General features: G+C 49.3%; 1 protein-coding gene across 4 annotated transcripts in view; it reads right to left on the bottom strand.

The window, feature by feature from the left end:
- Window positions 1–12,617, bottom strand: part of HID1 (HID1 domain containing) — a 47,583-nt gene that overhangs the window by 12,634 nt on the left and 22,332 nt on the right. For all 4 annotated transcript variants that reach the window (XM_073310380.1, XM_073310379.1, XM_073310378.1 and 1 more), the window contains 8 exons: window positions 8,603–8,709; window positions 7,485–7,601; window positions 4,514–4,736; window positions 3,712–3,768; window positions 3,463–3,603; window positions 2,395–2,485; window positions 1,680–1,831; window positions 149–227 (listed from right to left, as the gene is read on the bottom strand). In XM_073310380.1, the coding sequence (XP_073166481.1) occupies window positions 149–227; window positions 1,680–1,831; window positions 2,395–2,485; window positions 3,463–3,603; window positions 3,712–3,768; window positions 4,514–4,736; window positions 7,485–7,601; window positions 8,603–8,709 (967 nt within the window). The remainder of the gene's footprint in view (window positions 1–148; window positions 228–1,679; window positions 1,832–2,394; window positions 2,486–3,462; window positions 3,604–3,711; window positions 3,769–4,513; window positions 4,737–7,484; window positions 7,602–8,602; window positions 8,710–12,617) is intronic.

A 12,617-nucleotide genomic window follows, 5' to 3' on the forward strand; every position in this document is an offset into this window, starting at 1 on the left:
TGCTGCCACCTTCTATGCTAACTACAAGTTAAACTGGACCAGCCAATGCTACCAAACCTAGGCAACAGTTAGATTCCTACACTCAAATTACCAGGAAAACCCAGACCCTCCCCCGGAGGCTGCTTTACTCCGAGTCGGGGCTGCTTACCATTCACGATGATGGTGAGCAGGCAGTCGAACAGGGGCTGCAGCCGCTGGTGCCCGCTGGTTATGATCTTGTGAAAGACCTACAGCAAGGAAGAACTTGAGCAATGGGAGAGCCAGCACAGCTGCACTGTTGAAATAACTATCCCCACAAATACCAGTCCCACCCCCATGCTAATAGCTTCCTGACAACATTCATTCCTAGGCAGGGCCTGTGTACTCTGCAATTACACAGGCATGGAATGCAGCTCTTGCAGTAGACTTGTGCTCCAGGAGTCTAAGCTTTCATTTATACAGACTCCTTTCCAGTCCTTACGGTTAAGGGCATATTAAAAACAGAAACTGAGTGCAAGCTGATGCAGTGCCATCTTCCTGAAGTCTGGAGACAACCTAAAATAAGAGAGGTGTGACCTGCCCTATTAATCTCAATAAGGTGTTAACCCTGAAACCCAGTGATGGCATTTAAACATCAATATGAACTAACAATTTCGCTGCCAATTTTAGCAGAAACATCTAGTTAATGCACTTATCCCACAATCTCAAACTCACTCCCATGCCTCCCCAGGTGCCAAAAGCCTCAGCTGCCCCCTCAGCTGAGAAAAACTTCATCTTGCCCCCCCCACTCCATTACAGTAATGCACTGTCAACACAAGAGTCTGCAGCCCACTGATAATTTAGATGTAGTATAAAATACATTGAATTTAATATAAAATAAAAAGCACAGGGGACACTTTACTGATTGTTTCAGAGTAACAGTCGTGTTAGTCTGTATTCGCAAAAAGAAAAGGAGTACTTGTGTCTCTAAGGTGAGTACTTGAGTCTCTAAGGTGCCACAAGTACTCCTTTTCTTTTTACTGATTGTGTTATTCATTTTCATATTTCATTCAGTACAGGCCTCCATTTTTTAATTCTACCTGAAGCTGCTACAGAAAGTACAACAGAAACCATGGGGCTTTGCAGCTGATTTCAGGACCAGCTGCCAGAGTACATGGGCTTTGTTTACAGGCATTTCTATGGTGCTCAGCACCGCAGTACTTCAGCAGCTCATACACATCAATGAGTGAATTTAACCTCGCAACAGCCCAATGCGGTGTGGGTATTACTGTCCCCATTTTTACAGCTGGGGAAACTGAGGCACAGAGAGGTGAAATGACTTGTTCCAGATCATTTGTTTTAAAACACTAGACCATCCTTCCCTTTCCTAAGGACCAGTTCTGCCCCAGCAGTGCTAACCCCACCCCACCCCACCACTTCTTTGGGACACCTGTCCACCTCCACACCAGTACCCTGCCCTTTGGAATAACCATCCTCTAACAAAACCTCTCCTCTCATGCTCCTTGCAAGAGATGCAAGGATCCCACTAATGCTCCAGACACTTCAGTGACAGGCACCCAGGTCTTTCCGGCTCCTCACTGGCTGGCAGCCTAGGGTGTACAAGCATTCAGAGGGTAAAAGCAGGAAGGGGATTGGTGAAGTGTGGCTGGATGAAGCAGGAGCTAGCAGGGGCAGGCAGTGCCAGCCAGAGCCATACTCACTATGATGAGAAGATCCGCGTGCGTCCCTGTGAAGACGGGGATGTCCATGGGCACTCGCACAGAGTACGGCTTGTTCAGGCGGACGCCAAAGTTACGCTCCCCGCTGAGCAGCAATAGGATGAAGACGCCGATGTGCATCAATCCCACTCGAGCTGCAGAAAGAAGCACAATGCTGAAGCCAGCTGGCCAGTGGAGAAGGAAGGGCAGGGAGAAGAGAAAAGAAACAGAGCGAGACCAAAGGAGAAACCACAACGTAACAGAACTGCCCACACAGGGGGTCTGCATGGGAGGACCCTATCTCCATCTCCCACAGTAGCACAGGAAGGCAAGGAAACAACCTATTGGCAGAAACTCCTGCTGCCTCCAGGAATGGAGCTGGAAGAGGAAGGTAACGAATCTCTCCTGCTTCCAGCGGCCTGGGGTCCAGAACATTTCTGAGGTTGACCCCAGGATAGCGAAGGATTCGCATGGACTCATTTTTTCCTCCATGAAATTCCTGTGTGAGGCCTAAAGTCTCTGAATTGCAGACACCTGCCCTCATCCTCCTCTCACTTACGCCATAGTAATTTCAGTGGAGAAACTCCTTTTTTACTGGGGGTGGGTGAGAGCAGAAGTGGGACCCATTGTCTGTCTCTCTCTCCCCAGCAGATCAGGGACACCCTTCCAGAATTGAATCTGCAGCCCAAGGCTTTGGAACTGCGGATATAGAACTTACATTGATCTGCTCTGGCGTCGTTGAGAAAGTAGAGGATTGGAACCAGAATGTCAAGCACATCGCTGCTCTTCAGCACGAAGAAGAGGAATTTCTGAAAGAGAGGGAAGGAGGTAAGATGATCTCAGACAGGTTCTGTTTTCTCCAGGAACTGTGCTGTAGGAGGTCCTGGTATCAGCCCTGACAAGTCAGTCAAAGAAGCTTTCACATCCTAGCTAGAAAAAGGAGACCGACACCCAGACCTGCATTTCCAGAAGTGGCTGTTAGTTTGAGTTATCTAGGAACTGATTTTCAGAGGGACTGAGGATTTGTAGGTCCCTTTGGGAGGCTCTATGTATCTCAAGCTGAGCACCCAAAATCTGAGGCATCTAAATCAGTGGCAGCTTTTTAAAATATGACTGTGACTGTTTAATCGCTGATCCCAGCCAGCAGGTAATGAGAAAGGAAAGAAACAAGGCAGCCTCTCTGCTAGGCCTAGCCATCCAGGCCTGCATGCGTCCTGCTTCTGGAGGAGCAATCCAGCCCTTCCATCTCGTGAGGATTTAATCCTTTTAAAATTCTTGTTAGAATTTTTTCACGCACTGCTCTGGGTTTCACCCTAGTCCTTGGTCAGAGGAGTCAGAGCCCATCTGTCACAAGATCACCATTAACCCCGCAGAGGGACTGACATAAGTCACATGTTCACGTCTTCCTGCTCATCAGGGACCAACGCAGCCAGAGCTCCATGGTTTATGTAGTCACCACTAACTGCTGGGCAGGGGCCAATGCAGCCAGAGCTCTGTGGTTTATGTAATCACCCCTGGCAACAGCCAGAGCTTCTTGTGTCACGTGATCACCCCTGTCAGCAGGGGCCAGCTCAACCAACCACGTACATCACATACTCACCTCTAAATGCTTGAAATTTCATTAGTCTAAAAAGACCCATCTTGGGGCACAAGCTCGGTGCTCCCCAGAAACTCTCTGTATTCCGAGGTCACCAAGCCCCTCTCCCATTCCTATCCCCACCTCCTGGTTCCAACACTGACTCGTGATGTCTGTCTCCCTCCCCACACAGTGCTAGTTTATCTTCACCTTATTAAAGTCGCAGAGTTTCCAGAAGAGAACAAGGAGCTCCTGATGGAATTGGATCTTCTTGGCTGAGTTTGGCAGGTAGGTCTGGACCAATGGGTTCGAAAGCAGATGTGCCACCCCTTTGAGGATGAACTGGAAGTCCTGGGACACACAACCAAGAGAGTAAAGAAACACCAATGTGCGGTGGCACAGGTTAGCCTAATATACAGGAAATCAATCAGGAAGAGTCTTAATGAAGGAACTCCTTACCTCCTCTCTGTGTATCCTAGACAAATAATTCACAAACAGGTTGTCTGGCCCTGGAGGCTGCATTAAAAGAAAATTTAAGAACTCCGTATTAGTAACAGAATTTTCTTGGGAAGCCAAGTGTAAGCACACAGCAAGGGGATGCTCACCATCACCACCAGCCAAACCACCAGCAACAACTGGAGCCGTGGGCTAGCAACACCTGCATCAGCTCTCCGATTGTCAGCTTCTCAGTGAGTGACCCAAATACTTCCACTTCTAAATGCCAGGGGACCGGATGGCTCAAGGGATTGGGAACAGGATAAGGGACTTTCACCTACCAGCCACTGTGACCAAAGTCATTACCACCTGATGCTGTTTAGTGGACTACGGGAAATAGGTTGGACTGTGTCAGACTGGGCCCTTGTAGACAAGTGTCCACAGCATAAAACCCACCTCAGTTGGCCCCAGAGAAAAGCAAAAAGGCCAAACGGGGTTGTGGGGAGGGACTGGACTTCTCTGTAGCCTTAAAGAGGGCCTCTTCGGGTCAGCGTGGGGAGACCTGTACTGCCTGGGCTGTATATAAAGAGAGGACTGCAACCTTCAGGGACTTGAGGCTGCTGGCATCACTCACGAGCATTACCCATCCACACACCTGCACTGTAGGATATGAGAAAGAGTGTCCTAGCTGGGATGAGACACAAGTGTGAGTCTAGAGAAGCCCTTGGTAGAGAGGAGGCAGCATCAGAAAGACCTAGAAAAAAGATTTGCTGCAAAGACACTAGAGACAGGGAGCAAGGTGAGAGAGGAACCTGGTGTAACTTACATCCACATCATCCATGGCGGTGCCGGTAGTGGTGCCATCCACTGAGGGGCTTGAGCTGGTGGAGGTGTCGTAGTCCAAAGTGACTATCAGCACCTGGGCCGCCTCCTCCACGAGGGGCTCCCGGTAGTCAGAGAAGAGCAGGTGGTTGTAAGGGATCCCATAACCCACTGGGTCGTAGGCACAGACGATATTCAAGAGTGAGGTGAAGAGCGGCAGTGCGTGCCTGCAAGAGAACTCCAGAGACTTAGGCTATGTCTACACTACAAACCACTTCAGTATCACTTACGAGCCACACCCCTGAGCAACGAAAATTACACCGACCTAAGCACAGCTGTGGACAGCGCTATGTCAGTGGGAGAGCTTCTCCCGCCGACACAGCTACTGCCTCTCGCAGAGGCCGGAGTTATTAAGCCGACGGGAGAGTGTCTTCACCAGAAGCGCTACAGCAGTGCCACTGTAGACATAGCCTCAGAGAGAGGCCGCAGGAGGTACTTACCCTGCACACTCACTACCCTAATCAATGCCCTTCCAAAAGGAAGCAGGCTTCCTATGTGGAGCACAACCAGCAGCTTAGCTTGAGAATCTACACAGTCATACTCAGGTGTGTGGGGCGGGGGAGGAGCCACTTAATAACAGTGTATACATGCGGGGGGGGGGGGGGCAGGGATAGCTCAGTGGTTTGAGCATTGAGTTCAATCCTTGAGGGGGCCATTTAGGGATCCAGGGCAAAAACTGGGGATTTTCTTGACCTGCTGCTCACAAACCGGGTAGAATTAGTGGGGGAAGCAAAAGTGGATGGGAATCTGGGAGGCAGTGACTATGAGTTGGTTGAGTTCAGGATCCTGACACAGGGAAGAAAGGTAAGCAGCAGGATACGGACCCTGGACTTCAGGAAAGCAGACTTCGACTCCCTCAGGGACGGATGGCCAGGATCCCCTGGGGGACTAACATGAAGGGGAAAGGAGTCCAGGAGAGCTGGCTGTATTTCAAGGAATCCCTGTTGAGGTTACAGGGACAAACCATCCCGATGAGTCGAAAGAATAGTAAATATGGCAGGCGACCAGCTTGGCTTAATGGTGAAATCCTAGTGGATCTTAAACATAAAAAAGCTTACAAGAAGTGGAAGGTTGGACATATGACCAGGGAAGAGTATAAAAATATTGCTCGGGCATGTAGGAATGATATCAGGAGGGCCAAATCGCACCTGGAGCTGCAGCTAGCAAGAGATGTCAAGAGTAACAAGAAGGGTTTCTTCAGGTATGTTGGCAACAAGAAGAAAGCCAAGGAAAGTGTGGGCCCCTTACTGAATGAGGGAGGCAACCTAGTGACAGAGGATGTGGAAAAAGCTAATGTACTCAAGGATGTGGATAAATTGGAGAGAGTCCAGCGAAGGGCAACAAAAATGATTAGGGGTCTAGAACACATGACTTATGAGGAGAGGCTGAGGGAGCTGGGATTGTTTAGTCTGCAGAAGAGAAGAATGAGGGGGGATTTGATAGCTGCTTTCAACTACCTGAAAGGGGGTTCCAAAGAGGATGGCTCTAGACTGTTCTCAACGGTAGCAGATGACAGAACGAGGAGTAAACACTGGAATGCGTTACCTAGGGAGGTGGTAGAATCTCCTTCCTTAGAGGTTTTTAAGGTCAGGCTTGACAAAGCCCTGGCTGGGATGATTTAACTGGGAATTGGTCCTGCTTCGAGCAGGGGGTTGGGCTAGATGACCTTCTGGGGTCCCTTCCAACCCTGATATTCTATGATTCTATGATCCTGCTTTGAGCAGGGGGTTGGACTAGATGACCTCCTGAGGTCCCTTCCAACCCTGATATTCTATGAATATGGGCCTCACAGACGGAGCAGGCTTTCAGTTGAAGTCCTTACCATACAGGACGTGGGGGCCATCTTGATCTGGCAATGAGCTATTGAGCCTTTCGCCTCTACAGTGGGTTATTGGCTCAAATGCAGCTCAAGTCCACAGCAAATAAGAAGGTGTTACTGGCGGCTGTTTGGAGGCCTATGTGGAATGAGTTTGAAGGTCTCAGTCTAGTTCCCAGGAACAAGTGTGTACATCACAAAAATCACCCCCCATTTGACAAATGGGTTGTCAATTTCAGCAGAGGCTGAGGATTGAATGGGCCACGGAAACTGATCTCCAGTCTGATTCCTAGCCTCCCAGGTCAGGGCTGTGGTGTTGGATGGTGGACATTTGTGGTGATCCTGCCTGGGGGGGTTGCCTGTTCTGTGACCCAGTAAAGGACTTCAGCCTCCACGGCTGTCAATGCAGCTCCCTTCTCTAATTAAAGTAACACACACACAAAACATAAGAAAGATGGCAGGACTCTTGAAGCACTCGAGACAGAGGGATGAAGCTGGACTCCTCAGGCCTGTGAAATGTAGCGTCAAAGAAACAGCCAACTGTCATTGTTAGTCACACTGGAGATTCATTGCTCAGCCAGTAGGGGGCAGCATTCCCCTATAACAAAATGCAGCAAACCAGGCACTGTACTCATTACAACTAACAAGGTGCCCATTTTAACAAAGAGGGGAAGTGGGAAACCAAGGCAGGGAAAAGGACAGCCTACTCATTGGAGACAGGCTTGAGAACCAAGGATGCTTGAGTCCTACCCACTCAGCTCTGCAACAGACTCCCTCCAGGGTCTGGGGCAAGGCACATCACCTCTCTGTGCCTCAGTTTTTCCACTTGTAACCCAGGGATAATACTGACCTAACTCACACTGGCGACTGTGTGTCAGGTAGACAAAGTGGGCCAAGTACGGAGAAGGAGGCAGGAGAGAGAGTCACATGACAAGGATGTACCATGAAAACAGCCACCATCTGCCCAGCCTAGGGGAACAAATTCTAAGCCTGCTGTGCTTCATAAACTATCCTGTGTATTGGGGAGATGAGCCAGGAGCAGAACTCATCCCCTTCCCCCACTCCAAAACATCTGCTACCTGCCCTTTGTCCCTCTCACCTGTTCTCTGTGGAGCAAAAGAACTGCACCCAGGGATTGGCATTGCTGCTGTCTGAGGAGGGGGGGAGGTACATGGCCTCTGAGAAACACGTCAGCAGGAGTTTCAGCAGCTCTGTCCTGAAAGAGGAAAAGCAGGAAGACAAGTCCTGGAGTCCTCAGTTGCATCCTTGGACAGCTATTTTCAAGCCAGCTGGAAACATCCTTTTAAGACCCCAGACACACAACTACCATTCTCACCAGCAACAGACACTTCAAGGAGTCTCATCTTCAGCAACACAAAACCCTTCTCGGTGGGTCTGCGGTGAATTGGGCCATCCAGCAGCTAACACACTGGAATCCAGGTAACCACCCCCACCGCACAGAACAGAACCTGCCCCTGCCCTCCATGCATCCCCACCAACTCCCCTCAACAGCCTTATGCCACTCAGCAGCCCCTCCCTGCAAAGGCCCCACATTCCAGTCAGCAGAGGCTGAATGTGGCTCCCTTCAGGGCCTATCGAAGCCATGCCATGCTACCCAGGCTGTGGGAGGTAGGGGGTTGAATGGGAAACCAGAGTGATGCAAGATGCTCCTCCCACTCCTCCCCCAACAGGAGGAAGCAGGTGCATTACCTCTGCTGCACTCCCAGCGCCTACTGCAATGGGGAGCCCAGGATCTGAGCTTGCAAGCCCAACATGGCAGCGTATTTTGCAGCCGTTAGGTACTTCCCTGCTCTGTACTGCAAGTTCTGTTGGTATAATAGGTAGCAATAAAGAGATGCATCCCCAAAACAAGGAGCAAACCCATGCAGGAGTCACAGATACTGGCAGGGGCTTCATTTCAAACAAAGTGGGTGGGCAAAGTTGTGTCACCATATAGAAAATTGTATGTGATTACATCATATCCTGTAGAGTCCCAGAGGAGAGTGGTGGGGGGAGTGGAAGACATAAACTTATGAAAAGTCTAGGGCATGGGCAAACTGAGCTCTGGTGGGATAAAGGCCCCACTTGCCTATAGCAAATGACAACCTTGGACACCTGGGGAAGTGGAAGAGCAGATCCCAGCTCCATGAAAATCTCCATCAGGGCCACACCCCACACACACTTAGCACACTGCCCTGCACCTCTGGACTGTCTTACCGGTTTAAATCATGGTTGTAGTTGGGCTGGGGGGAGTGAGCAAAGCCCACCCCAGCCTCCCAGATGTACTCACAGCTGTCAATAGAGTGGATATCCTCCGCCGTGTCCTGTGGAGAGGAGAGAGGTCAGAGCTCCAGCATGCAGAGGCTTGAATCAACAGCCCACTGGGGAATGCTGTAAGATGCCCACACTGGGGGAGACATGATGCTAATGAGTCAAAACATACTTTACTCTTAATTGTCTGACGTATTATCCCCTCCCCTCCCCAACACACTCTCGCCCCTACGCGGGGCCCCCCAAAACGGTGCACAGTCCAGCTTCCAATTACCCTGAATTCCCATAAGAACGGCCATACTGAGTTAGACCAAAGGTCCATCTATCCCAGCATCCTGTCTTCTGACAGTGGCCAATGCCAGGTGCTTCAGAGGAAATGAACAGAACAGGTAATCATCAAGTGATCCATTATGCAACCTTCTCTCCCACACCTCCAGGACTGCTCTCCGTAAGGAGAGCTTCAAGTGCAATCACACCACCATCCCTTCATTCCCAACCACAAGCTCCCACAAAGCTAGCGCACAGACACCTGCTCCTGCTGGGACTGGAGCAACTGCAAGCTCCCCGTGCCGCCACGGCTCCTGTACTACCCCTTCAGTGCCTCCTGCTGACAGAGACTGGAACTCACTTGCTGCCGGGATTCCTGCATGACCCCTCACAACAACTCCTGCTGGGACTGCAACAGCCATGAGCTCCCCTGAGATCCCCTGCACATACAATCTCATGTGCGTGTGAATAAGAGAGAGAGAATTCCATCCCTGCCCTCTGATGATTAAACTGCAGTCAGTTGGGGAGTTGAGCACAAGAGCCATATGCAGTGAGAGAGGCCACACAGACAACCAACCAGCCATAAAGAATTCTCCCCCTACTTAGCCCCAGTGGGGACCTAAACCCCAGGGGTTATTTCAAGCTTCTGCCTATTCATCTGAGTCCATGCTACACTGTTTGCTGCTTAACATTTTGGGATGTTTTAAGTGATATTATTGCCCCATTACTGTCGTTATTGTAGAGCACGAAGTGCAAGTCATGGGTTCTTTGGAAACCCCCATCTCCCAGTGAATTTTGCAGTCATCAAATACACCCTAGTCTGATGTGATGTTGATGCTCCTTCATCTGTATATTTTTAAAGGAGGGTTCCACATTGCTGTATTTACAGGCAGGGCCTGGTATAAATACTGCAGTTTTTAGAAAAAATATTCAACATGGGAGAGGCTAAAACAAAACAGAGTAGCCCAAGATCTGACTTCCAAAGATGAAGAGCACCAATACACCCCTTTGAATTTCATGGAAGCTGTAGGTGCTCTGAAGGCCAGGCCATCGGGCTTGCAGCACATTTGCTACGACAATACAACTTTATGAAGAGGGAGCTGAGACTTGACAGGCTCCTTCTACTCACTTGAGTTACAATCCCAATGAAAGAGCCCTGCAGTTGTGCTAACACTGGGTTAATGCTGTCCCCGGTTTGTAACACATGCCTGTGAAAGGAACAAGATACTAAAGTTCTCCACTCTTGAGGGAACAATGGAAGAGTGTTTGTTTGCCAGGATGACTGCATTTTCTGGAGGGGTTGATCTGTAACGATGGGGTAGTGCCAGCCATTCCAGCTGGTACTCACCCGGCTATATCAGACCACCCGGCTATTGCTACTCTTCACCCAGCCTGTACCAGGCAACTCAGCTCTGATCTCAGTGATGGCATCACAGGCCAATCAGGTAGGAGAGAAACTTCCTGCATCCTCACACATACTTGGCTTGCAGCTTGAAGTCTATTTCCTCCTTCATGCCACAGGCTTTCTTTGTTACCCAGTGAGAAGGGGGGAAGGTTAGTAATTTTAGAGTTTTCTTACTCTGAAAACTTCCAAGATGGATCTGCAGAGAATTCAGGAGTTAACCCCTGAACATGCAGACAGCCAGAGTGCAGAAGATCAGTGCTGTTATCCCTCTGCATCCACAGTGTCAAGCAGAAGCAGACACACAATATTGCACAGTCTTCTATAGCACCTTCCACGTGAGGACCTCAGCACACTTTACAGACATCCAGTAATTTATAGCTCCTCTGTGGCATAGACATTATCCCTACTTTACAGACAAAGCCTGGATCTTCAGCTGCTGTAAATGAGTGCAGGTCCACTGATTTCAATGGAGTTTTGCTGATGTACACCAGCTGTGGATTTGGGTGAGTAATGTGTCCAAGGGTCTGTGGCAGAGCCAGGACTAGAACCAAGGTCCCTGTCTCCCAGACCTATATCATCAAAGGGTACGTCTTCACTACCCGCCGGACCGGGGGATCGATTTATTGCATCTCGTCTAGACGAGATAAATCGATGCCTGTACTCCACCTCAGCAGAAGGAGTAAGTAGAGTCGATGGGGGAGCCACTGCGGGTCGACTCGCCGCCATGAGGATGGCCAGGTAAGTCGAACTAAGATATTTTGACTTCAGCTACGCGAATAGAATAGCTGAAGTTGCGTATCTTAGGCCTGGTCTACACTGGGGGTGGGGATCTATCTAAGATACACAACTTCGACTACAAGAATAGCGTAGCTGAAGTGGACGTACCTTAGATCGACTTAGAATCACTTACTTCGCGTCCTCGCAGCACGGGATCGACGGCCACTGCTCCCCCGTCGACTCCGCTTCCGCCTCTTGCAATGGTGGAGTTCCGGAGTTGACAGCAGAGCGATCGGGGATCGATTTATCGTGTCTACACTAGACAAGATAAATTGATCCCCAATAGATCGATCACTACCCGCCGATCTGGCGGGTAGTGTAGACGTGGCCTTAGTTCGAAACCCCCTCCCCCGCAGTGTAGCCCAGGCCTTAGGCACAAGATCATCATTCCTCCATACAGGCAGTACTGAATCCAGAGACCAAGAGCACGAGAATTTGTTCTATACCTTACTAGACTGCACTGATATTTCCTCAAAAAGCCAACATTAGATACCTCCAGCTGCATGTCAGAGGCAACAAGCTGCTCAGGTGCTCCTTCAAGGCAAAATGAAGAGATATGCAAGTCAATTCCTCCCTTTTCAGAGTAGGGCTTCTTAGAAAATCAAGACTCTTGAATCTCATCACTCCACTGACACTGACCCAGAAAATGAATTGACTGCCGTATCTAGTCTAATGGGGGAAGGAACAGGATCTTAGCAAGATCTAGTATGTGAGCACAAACCAAGCCAGGCAGATATGATGCAATAACACCTTTTGTGATCTAGGAAGCGTGGAAAAGGTTTAAATTAAATTAAGGGATTAAATTAATTAAATTAAGACCAACTAATTACAACAGTGTCTAACATTGGCCTCCGAGCCAAGGGCCTAATTCTAAGAGATTCTGAGTACACCCAACTCCAGTGAAAATCAGTGGTACCTTCTGGTGTCTAGCACCTTTGAAAATCAGGCTCCACATGTGGAAGTGTATAGCACCAAGGTTCCAGCTGCTTTTACTACTCCAGTACCTCACATTCCACTCAGGAGTCCCTTATTTCAGCCTCATATTTACCTCCAATTCCAGAGGGGCCTGGCAGGATAATTTGGAATTTCATAGATTAGTCTGATTTTAGAAGTTGAACCATGAAAATGAGATTACAAAAAATGTTACTGATGCCAAAGAACTGAACCACCCAGCACTGTAATTTGTCCACATGGAAGTATACAGTTCCATTAATTCCCATCTCTGGGAAGCTTAGCAGTGGCTTCTAGCTGACTCCTAGTCTGGGACAACACCAGGTTGATCTTTTAAGTTATCATGAGGGGTTGTTTTAATCAATGCCCCCTTTACAACAAATGGACACCATGGAGCGAGTGCTGAGCACTGCAGAAGGACAGAGACGGCAGCTCCACCATTAGTCACAGCAAGGTCATATCATAGTGGTGCACCATTCTGCTGCCTACAGCTATGCAGAACAGCCTGAGACCCTTCAGGATGACTTAGCAAGTGACACACGAGCCCTTTCAATCCAGGCC

The sequence above is a fragment of the Lepidochelys kempii genome, chromosome 14 (genome assembly GCF_965140265.1).
Source record: "Lepidochelys kempii isolate rLepKem1 chromosome 14, rLepKem1.hap2, whole genome shotgun sequence".
NCBI classification, from domain to species: domain Eukaryota; kingdom Metazoa; phylum Chordata; order Testudines; family Cheloniidae; genus Lepidochelys; species Lepidochelys kempii.